The sequence below is a fragment of the Myotis nattereri genome (genome assembly GCF_964212035.1).
Source record: "Myotis nattereri genome assembly, chromosome: 11".
In the NCBI taxonomy this organism is placed as follows: domain Eukaryota; kingdom Metazoa; phylum Chordata; class Mammalia; order Chiroptera; family Vespertilionidae; genus Myotis; species Myotis nattereri.
The window spans coordinates 29,071,123-29,095,975 of record NC_138086.1 but is presented as its reverse complement, the minus strand read 5'-3'; the positions used below and the strand labels follow the sequence as shown (position 1 = coordinate 29,095,975).

The following is a 24,853-nucleotide window of genomic DNA, read 5'->3' as shown; positions in this document are numbered from 1 at the left end:
CTTATCAAGTTTCCTACTTGGGCATTTTCTTGCAGTGGGGTAACATTTTTTTCCCCTAGAAACATATGGATTTGCTTTTATTTTTGTTTAATTTTACTGCCTAGAATTGATACGAGTGGGAAAAGCGATTGTCAGCTTTTGTTTGTTATATCCATCTCAATTGGATTTGAGCTGAGCAAAGCGAAAGTGATTCCTCACACTGGACATGAAGGGGTTTTCCAGAAGACACCCACACATAGTGGCCCAGCGCAGATCGCCACTAGGTGGCAGCCTTGTGCTCCAAATGAGCATGGGTGGTCTAGACCTGAACTTGGCGGAGGCAGCCCAGAAGTGTATCTTACAAGCTCTTTCTGTGGCAGAGAACCCAAAAGCTCAGGCTTGGTTGCTGACGGTTAAGAGGGAACAGCACTGCCCTAACGCTGGTTGTGTGGTCTCTCCTATCCTGTGGGCCGTCTCCCTCCTCTTGTTTTCCTGGGTCCCCCTGCCTGCCCCCTCCCCTCCCTTATACAAACAGAAAGTGCCCTAGCACTTTGGTTCCGGTCGAGGGCACATGCCTCAGTTGTAGGCTCTGGCCCTGGCTGGGGCACATGCAGGAGGCAACCAGTTGATGTGTCTTCCTCACAGTGAGGTTTCTCTCCCCCCGCCCCCTCCCCCCCATACTTTCTCTAAAACAGTGGTTCTCAACCTTCCTCATGCCTCAACCCTTTAATACAGTTTCCTCATGTTGTGGTGACCCCCAACCATAAAATTATTTTCGTTGCTACTTCATAACTAATTTTGCTACTGTTATGAATCGGAATGTAAATATCTGATATGCAGGATGTCTTTTTTTTTTAAATATATATTTTATTGATTTTTTACAGAGAGGAAGGGAGAGAGATAGAGAGATAGAAACATCGATGAGAGAGAAACATCGATCAGCTGCCTCCTGCACATCTCCTACTGGGGATGTGCCCGCAACCCAGGAACATGCCCTTGACCGGAATCGAACCCGGGACCTTTCAGTCTGCAGGCCGACGCTCTATCCACTGAGCCAAACCGGTTTCAGCGCAGGATGTCTTTTCATTGTTACAAATTGAACATAATTAAAGCATAGTGATTAATCACAAAACAATATGTAATTATATATGTGTTTTCCGATGGTCTTAGGTGACCCCTGTGAAAGGGTCATTCGACCCCCAAAGGGTCGCAACCCACAGGTTAAGAACCGCTGCTCTAAAATGAAAAAAATATCCTCTGGTGAAAATTTAAAAAACAAAACAAAAAAAACCCCAGAAAACATTACCCAGGCCGTAAATGGTTTGAATCAGTGGATAGAGCATCGACCTGTGGACTGAAGGGTCCCGGGTTTGATTCTGGTCAAGGGCACATACCCGGGTTGTGGGCTCGATCCCCAGTAGAGGGCGTGCAGGAAACAGCCAGTCAATGATTCTCTCTCATCACTGATGTTATTACTCCTCCCCTCCTCTATGAAATAAATAAAAATATATTTTTTAAAAAAGAAAGCATTACCCAGGATGTGTTGATGCTTGCTTCCCAGGGGCACTTGCATTCCAAGTTTTATCAAAAGAGGTAAAGTCCTTGAAAGCTGGTTTGCAAGCTGCAAAGTGCTAAAAAGATATGCAAGTTATTATTTTTATAGACTGGAAGGCTTTATCTCTGGTCCTAGGAGTTTCCTCATTAGCAAGCAGATGGGGGAGTCCCAAGGGGGTGGTTTTAGGGTCTGATTGGCCTTGCTTTGAATCATGTTGCTCCTACTGTCCTCTCTCTTCCCCTCACAGCCCACATCGAATGCAGCAGGTCTGCTCCCCACGAAGGGAGGGTGGTGTAATTCACATCTCAGAGTTCCTGCTCTGTGTGCAGTTTCTGTCACCTGTCCACCAGTCAAAAAAGAAAGGAAAATGTGAGGGTGAAAGAGCAGGTGGAGAGTTGAAAATAAGCCTCCAGGTAGCATGTAGATTTTTTAAATTTATGGTCTTTTTATCATAAAATAATAATATGTATGATTAAGAATCCATATAACACAAAATACTGTAAAAATGAAAAGAAAGCCTTGTCTTTCCCACCTCTCCGGTTCCTGCCGTCCTAGTCCCAGAGACAACCTGTTAAACAGAACATCTCTGTGCCTATGTTAGCACTTACATATATGAATGATGGGTTTGATGTTTGCATAATGTAAACTTCTACAGCTGCATTTATTGACTGAATGCATCATCTATTTTGAATCAAATCATGAAATACTTGGCTATCAGAGCTGCGCAGTCTTTCTATAGTGTCTGTGAATATTTTATAAGAAATGAACGTAACAGTGGTGATGGAATCAGGCAGCCTGTGTTTAGTTCCTGGCCTGAAACTGTGGACATTGGCTCTGATTTGAGCTCTACTGACACCCCAGCTACACTTCTTCTATAGCTGGACTAAGGGAAATGGGACTTTGGAAACCCAGGAGTGTAATCCCATGGAAATAAAGCTTTCTACTCTATCGCCTCCTCCTGTGGGGGCCTCTGGAAATGCTTATTCCAGTGGAACCCCAAGAAGTCCACTCCCACTAACAATGGGGGAAGACAAGACATGTTTTTCTCCTGTAACAAGAAGATTAAATGATTTTCACACGTAAAACACCTAGAAAGAGTTTAGTGCATAAATGGGGCAAATGCTCCATTTGCTATTGTATTATTTCTTCCTAGGTGTTTAAGTAACTCAGTTTCCTTGAAATTAAGATAAATTCCCTCACATGTAAATTGGGAATCCTTGTAGAGTTGTCCTCCCATATTCATGGGGACATGTCCCAAGACCCCCAGTGGATGCCTGAGTCCGTGGATAGTACTGACTCCATGTGTGTACACTGTGTTTTTCCCTGTACATACATACCTATGATAAAGTTAATTTACAAATGAGACACAGTAAGAGATTAACAATAATAAAATAGAACAATTATAACAATATACTGTAATAAAAGTTATATGAATATGGTCTCTATCTCAAAATATCTTGCTATACTGTGCTTACTTTTTTACTTAAAGGAAGCACCTCCTAAGTTCTCTTTGGCATATCTGGATTGCCAGCGTCACCTCGGGGTCATTATTAAGTAACGTAAGGGTGACTTGAACACAAGCACTGTTAGTATCAATACGATGTTAGTATTGATCCGGTAACCAAGGCTACTCAGTAACTAATGGGCGGGAAGTGTGTACAGTGCGGAGACGCTGGACAACGTAATGGCTTGTGACTCAGGTGGGATGGAAAGTATGATGATGTGAGATCTCATCATACTTCTCAGAATGGCACACGATTTAAAACTTACGAACTGTTTATTTCTGGAATGTTCCATTTAATATTTTCAGACCACAGTTGACCATGGACAACTGAAACCACAAAAAGTGAAACCATAGTGAAGGGGGGACAAATGTCTCTATCTCATGGGATTTTTGTTAGAATTAAACAGGGTAAACACATTTAAGGAGCTTGATGTGTGCCTGGTACTTACCGATGAGCAGGGCTGGTTTGTCAGGTTTGGCTGGCTCTGCAGCATGCTAGTTACCCTGCCCTCACCAAGCCGAGGGATCCTGTGGGGTTGGCTAACCAGGTGGGCAAAGGAGGAGCAGACCGTGGAGGGCAAGCCTGGTGCAGCTTGGAGGTCGAGGCACACAGGGAGGCGGGGAGGCTCTGGTGTGTGGGCACCGTCACTGGTGTCCCTTCTCTCACCTTTCCAGCGACCTCCTTAGTGATCGTCCAGCTGGGAGCCACTCAGGACATTATGAAGAAGCAGTGAGATGTGGCCCCTGCCCCTGTGTGTGCACGGGGGAGAGGGCAGGTGACTATGCATTGAGACTGTGCTTAGGTGGATGCTGACCCTGAGTTACTGAAGGAGGAAAGAGAAGTTTGTGGCTTCGTTACCTTTGAGATGCAGTATCACAAGCCCTCAAGACGTGTCTAGCAGGCCGTTGGGGATGTGCCTGAAGTTGAAGAGGTGTCAGAGGCAGTGGAGAGGACTTGCGTCATTAGCCTGAGGGTGGGGATTGGAAACTACAGGGAGTTTAAGATTTCTGTGGGGAAGATGAACGTTGGTGACTGGGGTCACTAGTCAGCATGAGACCCTGACCACTGGGGGCACTTGCTGTCTGAGTTGTTCTCCTGGGGGCAGGCAGATACACATGCCCATCACTTTGCAAGTTGACAAACAGGAACTTCAGAGAAGGCAGGGACCATGCCTTACCCACAGTGCTAATAAACAGGCTACAGCAGTGACTTCTTGAGAAGGGCCTGGAAGATGCCTTGTAATGTGAAGCACTACAGACTTTCAAAGTCAGACATGCTTGTTCCTTGGTTGTGGGCACATCCCCAGTGGGAGGTGTGCAGGAGGTGGCTGATCGATGTTTCTCTCTCATTGATGTTTCTAACTCTCTATCTCTCTCCCTTCCTCTCTGTAATAAATCAATAATATATATATATGTCAGACATGCTATTTATTATTAAGGGATTCGATAGCCCAGCTGGTGTGGCTCAGTGGTTGAGCATCGACTTATGAACCAGGAGGTCATGACTTGATTCCTGGTTAGGGCACATGCCTGGGTTGCGGGCTCCATCCCCAGGAGGCAGCTAATTAATGATTCTCATCATTGATGTTTCTATCTCTCTCTCCCTCTCCCTTCCTCTCTGAAAAAAAAAAATTTTTTTAAAGAAGGAATTGGATAAGTTCATGGGCCAGAGATCTACACTTTTATTAAGGGAACCGAGGCAAGTTTGGGATCTCCATAATATTTAATGATTCATTTTCATTTAGATCAGGGAAAAATCATGTAGGATTCCCCTCCCTACCCCGCCCCCCCCCCCCCCCGCAGTTTCCTTCCAGCCACTTGATATTTTACTGGCACTAATGGTTTGGACAGTTTGTCATCAGAGTTGCATTTGTAAGGGGCTTGGTCCTTTTCGAACCTAAAATGCCTGAGTGGAACTGGACTGAAATTAGAGACTGGATCCCAGAGCAACTTCTCAGGGGAAATTGTGCAGTTGTCCCCAACCCTGGTAGGATGTCCAGATTCTGGCCTCAAGCATGTCTTCACGTTTCCCACCCAGATTTGGAACTTGGCTTCCAACAAGCTAACGTTCTTGAACTCCTATAAAATGAAGATGTCGGTGATCCTGGGAATCGTCCAGATGACTTTTGGCGTCATTCTCAGCCTTTTCAACCACATGTGAGTTTTCGGGTTCTCTTTCTGCCTGTTGGTCTGACCCCATTGACGATGAGCAGTGACAGAGCCACCGGTTGTGCCCCGTGTCCCTCTGTGTGAGGTTCCTTCCCCCATGTCTCTTGGCGTGAGCCAGGACAAGCTGGTGCCTGGAAATGGGCCCTCTGTTTCTCAGCTGGACTTCTCAAAGGTGAGTAATATTTTCATGCAGGTTCAGAATGAGGCTGGCAAGCCCGCAGCACCTGGTGTCCCCCAACCTGAAAGGCTTGTTACTGAATATCAAAGCTTAGCTCCCACCGGCTCCCACCAGTGGGGACATAGTGCCTTTTGCCAAAGCGCCCTCAGATTCTAAATTCCCTTTGGTGTCATTTCTTCCTGTCGGCAGCACCCTCTCCCTTCTTTGGCTGTTAATGTTCTGCCTATTCCTTTCCTTCGATCAAGGACCATCTCTGGAAAGCTCCTCCAACCTACTTCCGCTGCAGGTGTAAATCTTTGAAGCCAGCGTCCACGGTGCCTGTTCAGAGTTGCCCTGTGTGGACCTGGCAGCTGGTAGGAGTCGCTGCCATGTAGTTTGAGAGTGAGGGCAGCATGAGGCCACACACATGATACAGGGTTTGGAATCAGAAGCTTAAGTACTGCTTCCAATTTTTCATATCTGTGTGACCATGGACATGTTGTTTAACGTCTCTGAGATTGCTTTCTTTTATAGAATGGGAATATAGTAGTCAGAATGAGTTAGGTTATTGTGAGGTAACAAATAACCCCCAAATCTCAGTTGCTAAGCTACAGACCATGACATGCCCACTGTAGGACCACCGGGGGCTCTGTGCCTGTTGTCTTCACACTGGGACCTGGGCTGACGGGCAGCTACCAGTGGTGCACTGCCAGTCGCCATGGTGGAAGGAGACTGGTCAATTACCGTTGAAGCTTAAGTTTCCACCCCAAAGTGACACCTGCCACTTCTGTTCCCATTTCATTGGCCAGAGCCAGTCACACAGTGACCCCTGATCTGAAAGGCCGAAGAAGTACAGTTCTACTGAAATATCGGAAGTACTTAGTGTGCAAACTAATGACGAGCACCCTGGTGCTCCTGCCTGCCTGGAAGTTCTATGCGGATTCGGTGAGACAGAATCCCAGACGGCACTTTCTGCCTAGACCTTATTTGGCATCATTGAGTGTCAGGCTGGCCTCACGTATCTCTGATAATCCCATTTTTTCCCATGGGATCTCCTTTTCTAGTTCTTGCAATTAACAAAGCATGGTATGGGGCTCTTTCTAATATTTTCACTTGGGTGCCCCCAACTTATTCTGTGCGACCCAAGGCCTTAGAGCTGGAGTTGGCATGCATTCTCTGCAAAGGGACAGATAGTAAATCTTTTAGACTTTTGAGGTCAGATGGTAACGTGAAAACTGCCATTGACAATACAAATACGTAGGGGGGTGAGTGTGATTGTTCCAATAAAACTTGATGTATGAATGCTGAAATTTGAATTTTGTGTAAGTATCATGTATCATAAATAGTATTCTTTTTAGTCCTGTCCCCCCTCCCGCAACCCCCCCTCCCGCCATTTTAAAATATGAAAACCATTTTTAACTTGCAGGCTATAAAAACCCAAGGGCCCTACTTTGCCCCCCTATCTTAAGGCATTCTTAGGAGGAAAGCTCTCAAGTCACCCCTATATACCTGTGTGTTTTCATTGTGTTGATATGAGCTGGGCCTGCATTTGAAGCTTTGGCCAAATTGCCAACTGACTGTGTGGGCTCAGTCTTTGCTTCAGACGTGACCTTTAGACTTTGGTTCTCTCCAAATCTTTTGTGCAAAAGCACTTTCCTTTCCATCCATGCGTGATTACTGCTTCCCAGGGGAGTGAATGCAGTTAACATTTTATGCTTTGGGAAGACTAATTAGTTACTGATATTTTTTCTCAATGTCTGTCTTCGTGTGTGTGTGTGTGTGTGTGTGTGTGTGTGTGTGTGTGTCCATTCCCAGATACTTCAGAAAAATGCTCAACATCCTTCTGCAATTTATTCCGGAGATGATTTTTATGCTGTGCCTGTTTGGATACCTGGTTTTCATGATCATTTTCAAATGGTGCTACTACGATGTCCACGTGTCCCAGAAGGCCCCCAGCATCCTCATCCACTTCATCAACATGTTTATGTTTAACTATAACGACCCCTCGAATGCACCCCTGTACAAACATCAGGTATTATGGGATTTTTCTTCTTTTATGCACCTAATTATGGTAGATCTCTCTCATACTCTTGAGTACCACAGAGACTAGTTATTTGCAAGACTGAGCTATCTTGCCCTAAGCAATTTGGCTCAGTGGCTAGAGCATTGGCCTGCGGACTGAAGGGTCCTGGGTTTGATTCCGGTCAAGGGCACATGCCCGGGTGCGAGCTCCATCCCCAGTGGAGGACATGCAGGAGGCAGCTGATTTGTGATTCTCTCTCATCATTGATGTTTCTATCTCTCTTTCCTCCCTTCCTCTCTGAAATTAATAAAAATATATTTTAAAAAATAAAATAAAAATAAACTCCAGCTAAGGTTTACAAGAAAGAAAACGGAAATGGGACCAGGAAGAGGAGTCCCTCTGTTCACATGTCAGGCTCTTCCGGGGGCTTCCGATGGCTCGTTGAGTTTTTATCTCTTGTTTTCCTCTGGGCTCTTCCTCTGTGGACAGCACTGCCCAACAGTCAGACTTTTTGCCACTCGGATTGCTTCCATTTATTTCAGCTTCACTCTCAACTTGATATTTTATTTTTAAACAGTAGAAATGTTCCGTGGGAGCTGGATATAAATAGCACTCAGTGAGGCATTCTTTGGTAGCACAGCTAGTTCTCTTCCTCTGGCCTCTCCCAGCGATTAACCTGATCATATTGCTTGAAGGTCGAGTTTTTAATAAAGGAAGGCCCACGTATATAGGTCGTGATTCCTCTGGGTCAAGTTCTAGGGTGAGTTTCCCAATGCCAGAGGACCCTGCAGTGCACCTGTCCCAACAGTGAGTGCTCAGGCTGGTGCCCTGGTGAAGGTCGGGCTCCTCCCATGGCCCTGCATGTCCTCGTGAGTTTGGTTCCTACTTGTATTCTCCTTCCCTTCAGAAGCAGCAAATAAGAAGGAAAAAATGCCCTGTGATGGGGCTATTTTTTTTTTTTAATGAAAAAATAAGAGACTATTTTCAATAATAACCAGAGGAGACTTACACCTCTGGGAGTTCCCTGGTGGTACCCTATCTTTTTGTTATACGTCAGTGGTAACCTTGAACCACCCTAGCTGTTAGCATTAAATGAATGTATTTGGAAGGTTAATTTACTCATTGCCTGAGTCTAAATGAAAATTTACTTGGATTTTCCAAGCAAGTCTTCACTTTTAGGCAAAGGACTGAAATTCATCCAACAGTTCACGTGCTAATAGCCCTTTTCATGAAGACAGAAGCCCTCACTTAGTCTGGAATATGCAGTGAGCATGGTTTTTCCAGTTTTTTTCTCGTTAAAAACATCGTTGGGGTTGTCTGGTTTCCCCAAGCCCTAGTATGAAGATGAATTATCTTGACACAGTTTGAAGTTTCTATAACCTCATTTTTGGGTCAAGCAGCTGGGAGAGACAATGCAGGTTGATAAATACAGCCCCTTCCCAACACTGTCCTGGCTGTCTTACTGTCGTGCTTGACTATCGAAGAAGAGCAACAGATAATATAAATCTCCAGTTGCTTGTACAACACGAGGGGGGAAGCCTGGTTTAAAATGGACAAATAGGCCTGGCTGGTATGGCTCAGTGGTTGAGTTGACCTATGAACGAGGAGGTCAGGGTTCAATTTCCGGTCAGGGCACATGCCCAGGGCATGGACTCCATCACCAGTAGAAGGCGTGCAGGAGGCAGCCGATTGATAATTCTCTCTTATCATTGATGTTTCTATCTCTCCCTCTCCTTTCCTCTCTGAAATCAATAAAAATATTAAAAAATAAAATAAAATGCAACTGAAATGATGCACACTTAGCATTTTTATCATACAAAGTATGTTGTGTGATCACCTTAAAGTGATAGGATCTTACCATTCTGGTCTTGCAGCAAGAAGTCCAAAGTTTCTTTGTTGTTATGGCTTTGATTTCTGTACCGTGGATGCTTCTGATTAAGCCATTTATTCTTAGAGCCAATCATCGGAAATCCCAGGTAAGAGTCATTCCTTTCAGTTCACTCACTGTGATTGAGAGAGTCTGTGGTTGAGAGAGCATGCTGGGTGGACCAGGCCTGAAAGACAGTGGCGAGGTAGGTAGCTGGACTTCCCCAGATATGTTCTCTTCTATAGAGTTTGACTTTTCCAGAAGAATGTTCTATTAAGGCCAAGCAGGCCTTATGTCTTGCAAACTTTGCTTTTGTGTATGTGTGTGTGTGTGTGTGTGTGTGTGTGTGATATAAAATACTCCTTTGCATGAATATACCACAATTTAGTTACCATTCAGATGCTGATAGTTATTTGGCTTGTTTCCAATTTTGGTAATTACAAATAGTGCTTCTATAACTTCCTGTGCATGTGCTTTGGCACATGTGTTTTAGAGAGTTGCGAGTAACTAATGTAAAATTGATTATTTTATTTCAGACAGCACCTAGGTCAAACAGCATGAGATGTTAGCTAAAGGGACTGACTACAAAGTCTATTTTGACTGGGGAGAAGAGTCACTAACATTCACAAACTCCAGGATCATGCTTTTACCAAGTTACTCATGTTTATCTTAATTAATTCCGGCATAGGACTAGAAAAGGCTAGAGTTCGGGATGAAAGTGGAGAAACTATCTTTTATTTTTTTTTCTGTGATGTTTTCTCCCTTCAGTTGACGGAGAGAGAAAATAGGATTTGAAGAAGACAAAGTAATGTTAACTTAAGTCACATTCCTCACCATAGGGCAGGGAACCATGAACCCAGGGCCGCCTGTCGGTACCTGGTACCCTGGAATTCCCGTCCAGACGGACTCAAGCCCACTTCTGGGCTCTACAAAGGTCCAGCCACAGCACTGGCACAGCTAGCTCCTGGCGTGGCCACTGGGCAGCGGTTTGTGGAGAGTGTAGGCGAGCATGGACAGTGTGGGGGTAGTATCCACACGTGCACTCCGGCCCTCCAGCTGTGGGAGGGGACCAGAGATGAGGAGAAAGTGGTGTGTCATCGTGCAGGCCAGCTCTCCTGGGACTCTGAATTTGAACCTGGCCTTTCAAGTTCTTAAGAGGGTTTGTTTCTCAAGATAGGAGGCTAGAACATATTTTACTAGGAATATGTTGGCTTAATTTATAACTTTTCAATATTTAAACATATGACACATGGACTTCCATTGTGACCTTTGCCCAGTGACCTGCAAACATTAGGTGCAGACTCGCTGAAGAAAGAAAGGTACTGGTACTTTCATGCCTAATTTGCAACACTCCTCCCGTGAAGTCATTCTGCGTCAGCATGGGACATTAAGTTTCACAGTGACTGGGAAGAAATAGTTGATTGAAACTCAGGGATAAAACCAGGCCAAACTGAATGGTGACTACACCTTGATCCCTCCCCCCGCCCCCTTGGATTTTTTCGTTAGCTATTTTTTTTTTAATTTTTAAAAAATATATTTTATTGATTTTTTTTTACAGAGAGGAAGGCAGAGGGAAAGAGAGAAACATCAATGAGAGAGAAACATCAATCAGCTGCCTCCTGCACACCCCCCACTGGGGATGTGCCCGAAACCAAGGTACATGCCCTTGACTGGAATCGAACCATAAACCTTTTAGTCCGCAGGCTGACGCTCTATGCATTGAGCCAAACCGGTTAGGGCTTAGCTATTTTTATAAAGTGATGTTTTTATTTAGAAAAGTATATTTGTGTTGGAAAAGTGATTGTCTTAGTCTGTTTGGGCTGCTATAACAAAGTACCACAGACTGGGTGGCGTATAAACAGCAGAAATTCACTGCTTACAGTCCTGGAGGCTGGGAAGCCCAAGAACAAGGCTCCAGCACATTCACCTTCTGGGTAGGGCCCCTTCCTGGTTCATGGTGAGAAGGCACCTTCTCATTATGTCCTCACATAGAGGAAGGGGGTGAAGATGCTCTCTGGGGCACGAATCCCATTCCTGAGGGCTCCACCCTCATGTCCTAGTCACCTTCCAAAGGCCCCACCTTCCAAAGCTATCATCTTTGAGGTTAGGATTTCAACAGGAATTTTGGAGGGAGACACAAACTTTCAGATCATAGCAGTCATTAATTCCTAATTTTCCCCGTAAAAATCTGGATGTGTCGGTCACAAGGCTAAGTATGTCAAAGGTGTCACTGATGGTTTTGTGACGGTGTGTGTATATGTATAAAAAGAAAGGCACTCTGGTGTGTGTGTTGGTTTACTGTAAGACTGGCCCACTTGGCACCCTCTGGCGCATGGAGAAAAGCACATGCTCTGGAATCCCCACCTGGGTTTGAATCCTGGCTCTGCTGCTAACCAGCCTTAGCAGCTGGGGTCCTGGGCACATTTGTTAACCTTTCTGAGCTGTAGTTTACCTCTCTGTGAAAGGGGGTGGTGATTCTGCTCATGTAAAAAGATTGTCGTGAAGGCTAAATGAGATAGCGTAGAGAGAGTTTAGAACAGTGGCTGGGACGTAGCGAATATGTCACGAGAGCCTGTATTTTGTATGGAATTGTTGTGATTCTAATTCTAAGGAGGAATTGAGCACTTCATTTCCTCGCTTGCTGACAGCTGCAGGCATCCATGATTCGAGAGCACACCGCTGAAGACACTGAAGGTGACAGCTCGAACCCTCCCAGGAGAGCAGAGGCCCACAGGGCGCAGGAGGACTACAAAGAAGAGGTATTTGGGACGAAACACCCTACAAAGACCTCCCAGTTTGTACAGATTCTAGAAGCGGACCTGGACAGGGGCGGTGGTCAAGTATTGAAGAGCCGTTTGGGCGCGGGCACCAGCCCATCAGAATGAACTTGGGCAGTAGAGCTGGTTGGGTCAAGAGGACCCTACTGGTGGCAGCCCTGTAATTGCTGAGTCACAGGACGCTGGGGAGGTCCTAGGGCAGGGGATGCCTACAGGATCAGAACAACTGCTACTTACCAACCCATCTAGGAGTATTGCCATCTTTTAGCCCAGGTGCTGCTGCATCTATGAGCATGAGGTGAATGTCAGCCTTCAGACCTAGTGACATCGGAGGCCATCAATGGTACGAAGGCCTCCTTGGCTCATCACTGGGCCCTGAAAGTCAGCTTTCTCATCAGGGCCCCTCAAGCTGTGAGAGCAGAGCCCAAATGTAGCCCTAGATATTGAAGCAAAAAGTGGATCCTTTTTTCCCAGTCCCCTCCTGGACCCAAGTGTGCACAGCCTCCATCACCTCCTGTCTCAACCCTGCTCTGTCACAACCTCCTTCATTAACCTTCGTAATACTATCTGCTCTCCTGTGAATTCAGGAATTGTTTTGTTTCCTCCTCCCTCCCTGCCCCTTTCTGTCTGAGGGCAGCCACTCCCCACCCCAGGAATGTGCCACATTTTCCCAGACTCTGCTTTTATGCCAGGACTGGAGTGGCCCACAGTCCTGAACTGGCTGGGGGTTATCACTGGAGCTCTATTCTTATTCTGCAGTGGGGACAGGGTTCTGTGAGGCCTGATGGATGCTAAGAGTAGCTCCATTTCTAATGTTAATTACTGAAAAAATAATCATTTGAATGAATGGATGGTCAATTAGACCTAATGAGGAAAAAAATCTGGACTTTGAACAACTGTTCCTACAAGATTCCAGGTAAGGAGAATAACCCATATTGGTGGCTTATTGATATTCCTACGTTTGTTAGACTTGCTGGAATGTTTTAGAATCCAACCCACACAGCATCAGACTTACCAGGCCCAGCCTATCCTGTACAGCCTCCATAATCTCCTCATGCCCTTGGCATGTATCCAGTCCCTGTTCACCGGCCACCACTGCCATGACCCGGCTGCCCCTTCCATTTGTAGGCTCCTCCCTTCCCCCATGGTCATGCTTGGGTCTCCCATTGCAAGGTGAATACAGGCTCGACTCCGCCTCCCCCTCGAGTCCTCTCCCACTTCTCTCCTCGCCAAGAGTTAACCGAACTCAAGGGTAAGGACGCAGTGCCCAGACTGCCAAGTCTACCCAAGACTTCTGACACCAGCCACAAGTTTGGGGTTCCCCAGGACCACCCCCCCTTCAGACCAGCCAGTTACAAGTTCAGGGTCCCCTCAGACTGCGATGGGTTCAATCATTTATAAACCCACTCATAGAACTCAGGAAAGTGCAGTACTTAGTTTTGTTGTAGCAAAAGCGTACACATCAGAACCAGCCAGAGGAAGAGGCACCCAGGCGGAATCCACTGGGAGGGCTCCAGAGCGCAGCTTCTGTGTTCTCAGGGACGCGTTATTCTCCCAGCACTGACATGTGGTAACAGGTGTGCAGATGGCCAGCCCAGGAAGCTCACCTGAGCCTCACTGTCCGATGTTTTATTGGGGCCTCATTGCGCAGGCATGGTTGACCTAGGGCAGTGATGGCGAACCTTTTGAGCTCGGCGTGTCAGCATTTTGAAAAATCAACCAACAAAATGAGTTCGCGTGTCACCTCTGACATGCGTGCCATAGGTTCGCCATCGCTGACCTAGGGCCACCCAGGTGGTCTCCGCCGCCCTTCCTTTCCTGGAGATGGGGCTGCTAGCATTGTCTCCAAGTCCAACTCTAACCCCTTGGTTGGTCTTTCTGGCTTGTCCTACCCCAAGTAAATGAGCAGAAGTGGTCCCAAGAACTCACCCAAAATAACAAAAGCATTTCTTTCACTTGTGAAAGTACAAGGACTTAGAGCAGTGGTTCTCAGCCTTCCTAATGCGGTGACCCTTTACTCCAGTTCCTCATGTTGTGGTGACCCCCAACCATAAAATTATTTTCGTTGCTACTTCATAACTGTAATTTTGCTACTGTTATGAATCGTCATGTAAATATCTGATATGCAGGATATATTTTCATTGTTACAAATTGAACATAATTAAAACATAGTGATTAATCACAAAAACAATATGTAATTATATATGTGTTTTCCGATGGTCTTAGGGGACCCCTGTGAAAGGGTCATGCGACCCACAAAGGGGTCGCGACCCACAGGTTGAGAACCGCTGACTTAGAGATTGCCTTCTAGGGGCCAGGACGAAGCTGAACCTCTCTTTGGGTGGAGTTAATTCTTCACTACACAGCCTTCCTTTTCCTTGACTCTCTCTACCCACCCTGTCCATCTCTGCTCATCCCCACCCTTCAATTCCTCCTAGCGGTTTTCATTGCCAAATTGAGAGGCACTGATTTTTGTCTTTTCTCTATAGCAACTGACATGGTTGACCACACCCCCATTCCTTCCTGGATACCTCTCCGTCCTTGACTGCAGCCATGTGGTTCCTCCTATCTCTGAACGAAGATGTTTCCCAAGGCTGAGTGAGAGCTCTTCTTCCTACGATCTTTTCCTTATTGATCTTCTCAGTCCTCCTCGCTCCCACAGTCCCTCCTCCCACAGTGAGGTCCCAGGCGTCCATTTCCAGCCTAGACTTTTCTTCTGAGCATGTACTGCCTCTGCTATTGTGTGCTGAGAGATTCTACTTGTATGGGCAGCTGTCACCTGGGACGTGACTCATCTGACAATTAACTGCTCATCTCCTTTTCCAATTTATCCATTTTTGTCAATGCAACTCTTTTCACTGCTCAGCCTCAAGAATCTCAGAGCCCTGTGTGACCCTGGGTAAGCGGTCTTCTGTGTTCCCACAATACCGCTGCATTCTTGATGAGGGCACTTCCCATACTGCTGTGTGGGATCTGTCTGTCGGCATGTCCTCCCTACTAGACAGTGAGCTACTTGAGGGCAGAGAAGGCGCCAGTCACTCTGTGTCCCCCCAGCATCAGAGTGCATGGAGGAAACAGTGGGCTCTCATCGCTGTCTTCGCCCCGTTTCTTCTCCCCTCATACCCAGGATCACTAAGCTATTCCACAAACCGACTTTTTTGCTTACAGGCTGTCCCTTCACTGGTCCATTTTGCTTCCAGATTAATCTTCCCCCAAATATGTCTTTATGTTCCCCTGCCACGTTCTATTCAGACCCTTTTAATGGTTGCTCAGTGATTCCGGGGGATTTTCTCAGCTCTGTCCTTCATTGGTCTTTCCTGCAACTTCAACACCTGCACACTCTTACTGGTCACCTACACAGGCTCCCAGTTCCAGCCAGATTGTTTTTCCCCAAAACTTGCCTCCGTGATATTCCCACCCACCGCTTTACTAGAGTCCTTTTCTTTACCAGGAAGGGTCTTGTTTTTCTTTGACTTCCGGATGCCTCCTCATCCTTCATGGCCCAGCACAAATCTCATGAACCTTTTTCAACAACTTCTGGGACATGTTACTGCGCACACACCACATCCTACTTTGTGCTGCTAATTCTCTTTCTACAAGTACAGGAATATTTATTTTCCTCTAGTTCACCTGGAAATATCTGAACAGCAAAGCCCATGTCTTATTCATGTATATATTATTTAAACTACTTTGTATGTGGAAAGTACTTAATGAAATAGAACAAAGAGTTTCCTCTTTCAGTTCAACTTTGGAGACATATTCGTGCATCAGGCCATCCACACGATCGAGTACTGCCTGGGCTGCATTTCAAACACAGCCTCTTACCTCCGGCTCTGGGCCCTCAGCCTGGCTCATGCAGGTGAGTGAGCCACCAGCATGGGGGGAAAGCTCAGAGCATGCGCTCGTACCAGTGCCTTCTCTGGGTTCTTTCCGGCTCTTCTTTCTTGAGAATAACTTGCATTTGCCACGTAAACCTGTGATGCTGCTCTTGCATCTTGCAGAACTGTCCGAAGTGCTCTGGACCATGGTGATGAACATCGGCCTTCGCCTGCGAGGCTGGGGAGGACTCATCGGGGTCTTTATCATTTTTGCTGTGTTTGCTGTCCTGACAGTAGCCATCCTGCTGATCATGGAGGGGCTCTCTGCTTTCCTGCACGCCCTGCGGCTGCACTGGTGAGGACGACGGGCTTGCAGGACCTCTGTGGGCTCTTGGGTGGAAGTTGGGCTGTCAGGCCAGCTGGGTCCAAGTCCTGACCTGTTGTGTAACATTAGCAACTAACATACCCTTCTGGAACCTTAGTTTAGGCACTGTTGGTGAACTATTCAATGATATCACATATTATGCATATATCATGGCCACCTTGTGATAAATGCTAGTTCTCATTTATTCCTTCTCCTTTACATTTCCACTTGTTTTATTACAATTGGCTCTAAAGTAAGGGATACCTGCAAATGTTGGTACGATGGGAGATCTGCAATGGGCTCACGGAAGGCCTGCTGAGTCTGGGACCTTTGGCCTTTGTTGCTGAGTGCAGGAGTTAACACCCATAGTTCAGCTTCCAAATTCTCAGAAAGTGGAAATTGAAGGAGGGTGCCTGCAAGGGAGAAGGCCCCCTGGACATTCACAGATTTGTCCGGAATGTAGCATTTCTTCAGCTTTCACCTCCCTCTCTACCTGCTGTTCATAAAAAATGTTTTTATGCTTCACTACTGAGTTGAGAATCACAGCATCCCCTGCCTCAGGTTATAACATCATTTCTGCCTGTATCATTAGGAAGCAAATTCTGCAACTTTATAAACATAAATGATCTTGTGTGATATCTGTTCTGTAAGTTATAGAAATATAAACCAAGGTTCTGATTGTTCTGCAGTTTAGGACCAGGATGAAAACTAAAAAGCACGTGTAACCTGCTAAGTGCTCTGCTCACTAGCTCATCAGACAGTGGTTCAAAGCGAGGGTGCTGGGGGTGGGATGGCTATGCTGGCCTGTGAGGCCACCAGCAGAGGCCTTGGAGGGGCGGGGGGAAGGTGTAAGAGAGAAGGTTATACAAGCCTCAGAGGATCCCTGTGGCAACACCGGCCTGGGTCCCCCCCCCCCCCCCCCCCCCGACGCCTTCCTGACTCTGCGCTTGGTTTGATAAATGCTTCCTAGGTCTAGCTACCCTCTAGAGGTGGGTGTTTAACCCCCCTTTTCTTGCCCCCAACAACAGGGTGGAGTTCCAGAACAAGTTCTACGTCGGGGCTGGGTATAAGTTTTCTCCATTCTCCTTTAAAAACATCCTGGATGGGACAGTCGAGGAGTAGCTGCAGGTCCCGTGGCTGATGGCTGACACCACCTTCTGTATCAGTCTTGTTTTTGACATCAACTGTGCAAGGCTGCCAATGGAATGATTGTTCTTAGCCAACCAGAGGCAGGAAGCCATGTATTATTTAGCTACAAGTCCTGGGATTTGATACGACTTCACCGTGTTACAGAGGAACTGCGTCGCAAGTCATTTCAACCTCCTGTAAGGTCTTAATTGTCAAATACTAAAATGATAGAGAAATTGGGGAGGGGTTGCTAAATTAATGTTTTCTTGTCATATTGTAAGTATTATATTTAAGAAAATAAACTTCTGGGCCATTCACTTTTTCCGTAAGATGTCTTTATTCAAAATTATTTAATAAAATTTAGTGTCGATAATTTCAGGGCAAAGTTAAACAATAGAGTTATACAAACTACTCCAAAAGAAGGATTCTTATTTGATTCCTTCATTTCCTGCTTCCTCAAACACCTTTTATCGTCGTCTGAGGCTAAGCTGCACAAGATCAGGAACTTTCTCATAGATTTTTCTTGCTGGGTGAGGAAGAACAGCTAATGTTCTGTGTTCTATGGAGGGCTGGCCCCTGTGTGGCTCTCTGCTTTGTTAAACCCCACATGACATCATCAGCAACTTTGTTTGCTCTGAGAGCACATTATGCTGGAGTAACTGGAGAAAGTGATTTGTAGGCTTGGACAAATTCAAGGGCCAGGTGTAGAATAAGATTGTTCCAAATAGACACACAGACTAATAGAACAGAAGTGACAAGGAGCCAAAAACATGCAATGGAGAAAGGAAATCATCTGGGAAAACTGGAAAGCCACATGCAAAAGAATGGACCTAGACTGCTGACACCATACATAAAAATTAACTCAACATGAATTAAAGGCTTAAATATAAGAACTGAAACAATGGAATGCATAGAACTAAATGTATGGACCTTGGTCTCAGAGGGTTTTTTGTGAACTTGACCCCAAAGGCCAGAGAAGTAAAAGCAAAAATATATGAATGGGGTTCCATCAAACTAAAAAGCTTCTGCACAGCAAAAGAAACCATCAACAAAACAAAAAGGCAACCAACCAAATAGGAAACGATATTTATAATGATATCTCCAATAAGGGACTAAAATGTATTTAAAAAAATGCATACAGCTTTTTCGTAACAGGTTTGCCGCCAAAACACAGGTGTTGTGAAAACCACCATTAACTCAAACCCAAGATGGGAAAGGGAAAGACTAAATAAACATCGTCGTCATTGGACACGTAGATTCTGGCAAGTCTACCACTACTTGCCATCTGATCTACAAATGTGGTGGCATCGACAAAAGAACCATCGAGAAATTTGAGAAGGAGGCTGCTGAGATGGGGAAGGGCTCTTTCAAGTATGCCTGGGTCTTGGATAAACTGCAAGCTGAACGGGAACAAGATATCACCATTGAGATCTCTCTGTGGAAATTTGAGACCAGCAAGTATTATGTGACCATCAGTGATGCCCCAGGGCACAGAGACTTCATCAAAAACATGATTACAGGCACATCTCAGGCTGACCGTGCAACCTGATTGTTGCTGCTGATGTTGGTGAATTTGAAGCAGGCATCTCCAAGAATGGACAGACCCGTGAGTGCCCTTCTGGCCTACACACTGGGTGTGAAACAGCTGATTGTTGGTGTTAACAAAATGGATTCCACTGAGCCACCCTACGGCCAGAAAAAATACGGAGAAATTGTTAAAGAAGTCAGCACCTACATTAAGAAAATTGGCTACAACCCTGACACAGTAGCATTTGTGCCATTATCTGGTTGTAATGGTGCCAACATGCTGGAACCAAGTGCTAACATGCCTTGGTTCAAGGGATGGAAGGTCACCCGTAAGGATGGCAATGCCAGAGGAACCACACTGCTTGAAGCTCTGGATTGCATCCTGCCACCAACTCGTCCAACTGACAAGCCCCTGCGTCTGTCCCTCCAGGATGTCTACAGAATTGGTGGTATGGGTCCTGTCCCCATGGGCCGAGTGGAGACTGGTGTTCTCATGCTTGGCATGGTGGTCACCTTTGCTCCAGTCAACGTTACACTGAAGTGAAGCCTGTTGAAATGCACCATGAAGCTTTGAGTGAAGTTCTTCCTGGGGACAACTTGGGCTTCAATGTCAAGAACGTGTCTGTCAAAGATGTTCACCGCGGCCATGTGGCTGGAGACAGCAAAAATGACCCACCAGGGGGAGCAGCTGGCTTCACAGCTCAGGTGATTATCCTGAGCCACCCAGGCCAGATCAGTGCTGGCTATGCACCTGTGCTGGATGGTCACACAGCTCACATCGCTTGCAAATTTGCTGAGCTGAGGGAGAAGATGGGTCGTCGTTCTGGGAAAAAGCTGGAAGATGGCCCTAGGTTTTGAAATCTGGTGAGGCTGCCATTGTTGACATGACTCCTGGCAAGCCCATGTGTGTTGAGAGCTTCTCTGACTACCCTCCTCTGGGCCGTTTTGCTGTTTGTGACATGAGACAGACCGTTGCTGTGGGTGTCATCAAAGCAATGGGCAAAAAGGCAGCTGGAGCTGGCAAAGTCACCAGGTCTGACCAGAAAGCTCAGAAGCTAAGTGAATATTATCTCTAATACTTGCCACCCCAGTCTCAATCAGTGGTGGAAGAACCGTCTCAGAACTGTGTGTCTCAATTGGCCATTTAAGTTTAATAGTAAAAGACTGGTTAATGATTACAATGCATCGTAAAACCTTCAGAAGGAAAGGAGAATGTTTTATGGACCATTTGGTTCTTTTGTGTGTGTGGCAGTTTTTAAGTTATTAGTTTTTTAAATCAGTGCTTTTTAATGGAAACAACATGACCAAAAATCTGTCACAGAATTTTGAGACCCATTAAAATAACAAAGTTTAATGATTAAAAACAAACCAACCAAAAAAACACAAACAAATGCATACAACTCAACAAAACAAACAATCGAATTTAAAAAAGGGCAGAGGACCTGAATAGACACTTTCCCCAAGAAGACATATAGATGGCCAACAGATAAATGAAAAGATGCTCACCTTCACTAGGTATAAGGGAAATGCAAATCAAAACCACAATGAGCTCATACCTGTTAGAAGGGCTATCATCAAGAAGACGAGAAATATGTTGGAGAGAATGTGGAGGAAAAGGAACCCTTGTCCACTGCTAAGGGGAATGTAAGTTGATGCAGCCTCTATGGAACACACTATGGAGGTTCCTCAAAAAACTAAGAATAGAGCTATCACCTGGCCCAGCAATCCCTCATCTGGGTATCCAGCCCCAAAATTTGAAAACATTTATTCCCAACGATGTATGCACCCCTGTGTTCACTGCAGCATTATCCACAGTGGCCAAGACATGGAAACAGCTAAAGGGCCCTTCAATGGATGATCGGATAAAGATGTGGCACATATGTGCAATGAAATACTACTGAGCCGTGAACCATGATGAAATACTGCCGTTGTGGCAGCATGAATGGGTCTTGAGAGTATCATGCTAAGTGAAGTAAGTCAGATGGAAAAGGACAAGAACCACATGATTTCACTCATGTGGGATATAAAACAGCAATGAATGAACAAACTTATGGGAACAGACAACAGTATGGTGGTTACCAGGGGGGTAGGGGGTAGAAGTGGGGAAGGATGAAGAGGGTAAAGGGGGAAAGCATATGTAATGGAATGTAAATATACTTTGGGGCAGGGTGAGCATACATGCAATATACAGATATACTGTATTATGGAATTTTACATCTAAAAATGTTATTAACCAATGTTACCCTAATAAATTTAATTTTTAAAAAAGATTGTTTCATTAACTCTTTAGTCTGAATGACCTTTATCCAGGTTAATGATAATGTCTATGGTAACTATCCTGGTAGAGTGCTGTCTATTTACAATTTATGAAGCACTTCCACTTAGTATCTAGATCTAAATAAGATTCCAGAAGACCTGACAAAATGTAAGAGTCCTTTGGACAGGTCTCTTTTTTTCAACCCCACCTGCCCCTCCGTGTATTGGGTTGCCTGGTGCTTATGGAAGTGTCATTGCTCATACCCCAGGGGGCTTCTCTGTCACCTTCCATATCAAGGTCATGCATGACCCATCCAGTACAACTTAAGGCACAATTAGATGCTCAGCAAATATTCACTTAATGATTAAAACAGACTGAGCCCAAGAATGACAGTTGTAATCAAAAGATGTGTATCCTTGAGTTCCATCTCTGGTAGTTTATTGTGTGTGCCCTCAAGCAGGATGTGGAGTTGTTCCCCTTATGGCCAAAGTGGGGACAGTGATCTCCACCTCTGGGCTCTGAAGGGGGTTTTAAGGCACTGGGCATGGACCAGGCATGCAGTCAGTAACGATCCCATGTTGTCAAGGTCACTGGACAGGTTCAAGGTCCTCAGCTCCTTATTGCCCTTCTCCACAGCCGTCTAAAACTATGCTCTGCTTAGAGGGGTCACCAACCAGCCTTTTGCCCTCTAATCCTAAACAATGATGGCTGCAAGTGAAGGTTTAAAAACGCAGAACTTCCCTCTGCACCTGGCCTAGACCCCCGCTCTTTCAGAAATGCCCCCAGCCTTCCTGAGAACAACATATTCTCAAGCCTGGCAGCCTCTTTCTATTTCCATAAGAGATGTAATTTCCCCTTTATAAAGGGATCAGGTGAAGGGCTGACTGAGAAGGGGGTGTGACCTGGATGTCACTCACTTGTCCAGGATGCAAGGTGGTTTCTTAAATAATCCCGTTCACAGAACTGAGCTGAACGGGAAGGAGAAGACCTGAGCACCAGGTTTCTTGGGAAAGTAAGTCCAGAAGCCACCAGTGGTGCAACTTCTAGGTGGGATTTGGCTGCTGTGAAGGGGAAGCAAAAAAGGCCCAGACTGGAAAGAAATATACCGAGGTAAGAAACTCCAATGGGCAGCACGGATCTGGATTGATTTCTCCTGCTTTGGGGTGGTGGGAGGGTTGGACCACGAGTGCCTGGCTGAAGACAAATGGGGTTTGAGACTTTCTTCTTATTGACATTGCAAAACAAAGTACATCACACACACAGACACACACAAGTTCAGTTTAAAAAATTCTACAGTGGCCCAATTATTTCTGGCTAAAATGGAGTAGAATAAAATGCCTGCTGGTCACCTAGAATTTGTTTTGATGAAGCTTGAGCTCCATCTAAGCCTTTGAGTTTCAGAGTAAATCCCCAATATGTAAGTTTTTAAAAAATAGATATTTTAATTGATTTCAGAGAGGAAGGGAGAGGGAGAGAGGGATTAAAAACATCAATGATGAGAATCACTGATTGGCTGCCTCCTGCACACCCCCCACTGGGGATTGAGCCTGCAACCTGGGCATGTACCCTGACAAAGAATTGAACCGTGACCTCCTGGTTCATAGGTCGACACTCAACCACTGAGCCACACCAGCTGGGTGTCAGTTCTGTATTAGATTTTTTGAAGGTAGGCCATGGGTAATTTTCCCATTGTAGTTTTTAAGGAACTGATAGGGCTATGAAGCATCCTTCCCCATGTTATTCCCTATTTTCCTGAATTGGTCTGATCATCCATCCATCCATCCATCCATCCATGCTCTTCCTAGGTTAGAAGGGATTTAGAATGACTTAGGGAGCCAAACAATAGAAGATACCAACTCAGTTTCCCCAACATTTTATTTCAAAATTGAGCTGATAAATTCTCTCTCTCAGGAACGTGCCTCATCTCCATCTTTCTGAAACATTTTATCTTCCTCTTTATGAAAACATCTCTTTATGAAACTTTTGGCTGAAACTTTAGAAAATACTAAGTGAATACTTTCCATGCCTGCTACGTCAGTGTTTGAGTGTCCTCTGAATGATCTGGAACATAAGCCCCTTTCCAATGCACAGATGATAAATGCCCAAATCCTGACAATCCATCCACACCTCTGCACCCCCCACCAACATGCCCACCCCCCGAAGGAATCCTGTTGTTGAAGACCCCACATAGCCTCATAGGCAGCAACAGAGCTTTCTCTGTGGCTGGTAACTTGTTTCTTCCATCCCTTGGCAGCCTCACCTGACATTGGGAACCCAAGGGCTGGGCATTAGAAAGACGGATGTTACAACTGCTGACCCTGAACACTGTGTCGGCGGCTGGGCAAGGGCCAGGTTTGCTCCTCAAGTAGAGTTTGAGTGAGTCACACATCGCTGCCACCCCTTTCCTGCACCCCACCTCACCCCCACATCAAGGAGGCCATTCCAAACGGAGGTGGGGAAGGTTTTCCTTTCTCTAAAATACGCTAATTATACATGTAAAGCGATATGGAACAATAGAGGTATTTTTAATGTGAAGTCATCCGTTGTGTAGGCGTGCCTCACAAGGAAGCTAGGCGCCTGGTTTGGGCGAAGATCAGTGGGACACTGTGGTTGGAGTGGTTTCGAGGTCGTATTTTCCAACAGGCACATAGCACCTGGGAGGGTTTCTTAATACCCTCCCAGTTTACCCTTGAAATAAGAGCAACCTATTTCAGAAAACAAGTAACTGGTGGTTACTTTTAGGTGGTTTTTCATTTGAGCCCAAGGTGTTCTCATGTTCACAGAATATTAGCAATGAATGCCTTTGGAGTAACATACGTTTGCTAACTACGTAGATAAGAACTAATGCTGAGTGTATTTGATTTATAGTTATAGGGAAGTTTTAGAAGCTTAGTTGATACCTTCATTCCGAGATGAGAAACGATACGAACAGCCGTGAGGGCTTATGTTGCAGTGGGCACTGTGCCATATTATACAAACATCGTCTCATTTAGTCCTCATTTCAGACTTGCGGCAGTTTGTCAGTTAAGAATTGCACACAACTGACTGTCGGAGGGCAGTGTTTATAATTCATCACAGCCAGTTGGTCACAGCTTTCCTTGTTCCTCCCACGGCTTCACTTGACCAGCCTAAAAAAAATTGTTGCGCACTACTGCAAGTAAGTAATAGCGACCAGAAATAACAGGGTCTTAGACGAGAGAGAGCTTTCTTTTCTTTCCCACGTAGAAGGTAGAAGCCGTCGGGAGGTAAGTAGACCAAGGCGTGGGAGAGCCCGCCTCGTCAGGTCCCAGGCTCTTTCTCACTACGCTCTGCCCCATTAGCCCGCGTTTCCACCTGTCCATCCTCACGTTCATATCAGGACCAGAGACAGCTGCTGAGGCCTCAGCCATCAGGTCTCCAGGGGCTGGAAAAAGGCAGCAGGAGGAGGGAGAGGGCGAGGGGGGTGAATAGCGCTTCCTCAGAAGTGCCGCCCCTCCAACAGCCACCTGCAACTCAGTGGCCACCCATCCACCAGGTATAAGGAAGACTTGCTACTGGAAGGCAGCAGGCTGTTTCTCCCATAAGAAGCTGGGACTAGTTTTATTTCCAGGCGAAGAGATGGAAAGAGAAATGGAACCAGTTTAATCTGTCTCACTGTGGCTGCTGCTTTCCTGCCTCCTCCCTCCCTCCTCCAATCCTTCTCTCCCTCTCTCCATCCCTCCCTCCTTCCTTCCTTCCCTTCCTCTTCC

The 24,853-nt window shown here is 45.8% G+C and overlaps 1 protein-coding gene and 1 pseudogene across 5 annotated transcripts in view; both read left to right on the top strand.

Annotated features, from left to right (window-relative positions):
- Positions 1–18,275, top strand: part of ATP6V0A4 (ATPase H+ transporting V0 subunit a4) — a 64,891-nt gene extending 46,616 nt beyond the window's left edge. For all 4 annotated transcript variants that reach the window (XM_081102318.1, XM_081102317.1, XM_081102320.1 and 1 more), the window contains 7 exons: positions 5,077–5,195; positions 7,180–7,396; positions 9,262–9,363; positions 11,903–12,013; positions 15,773–15,890; positions 16,033–16,204; positions 17,242–18,275. In XM_081102318.1, the coding sequence (XP_080958444.1) occupies positions 5,077–5,195; positions 7,180–7,396; positions 9,262–9,363; positions 11,903–12,013; positions 15,773–15,890; positions 16,033–16,204; positions 17,242–17,335 (933 nt within the window). In that variant the 3' untranslated portion in view covers positions 17,336–18,275. The remainder of the gene's footprint in view (positions 1–5,076; positions 5,196–7,179; positions 7,397–9,261; positions 9,364–11,902; positions 12,014–15,772; positions 15,891–16,032; positions 16,205–17,241) is intronic.
- Positions 18,276–18,549: 274 nt separating this feature from the next.
- On the top strand, positions 18,550–19,944 carry LOC308527340 (elongation factor 1-alpha 1-like; annotated as a pseudogene). The gene has a single exon. The product of its transcript is annotated as an elongation factor 1-alpha 1-like (transcript).
- Positions 19,945–24,853: the final 4,909 nt, after the last annotated feature.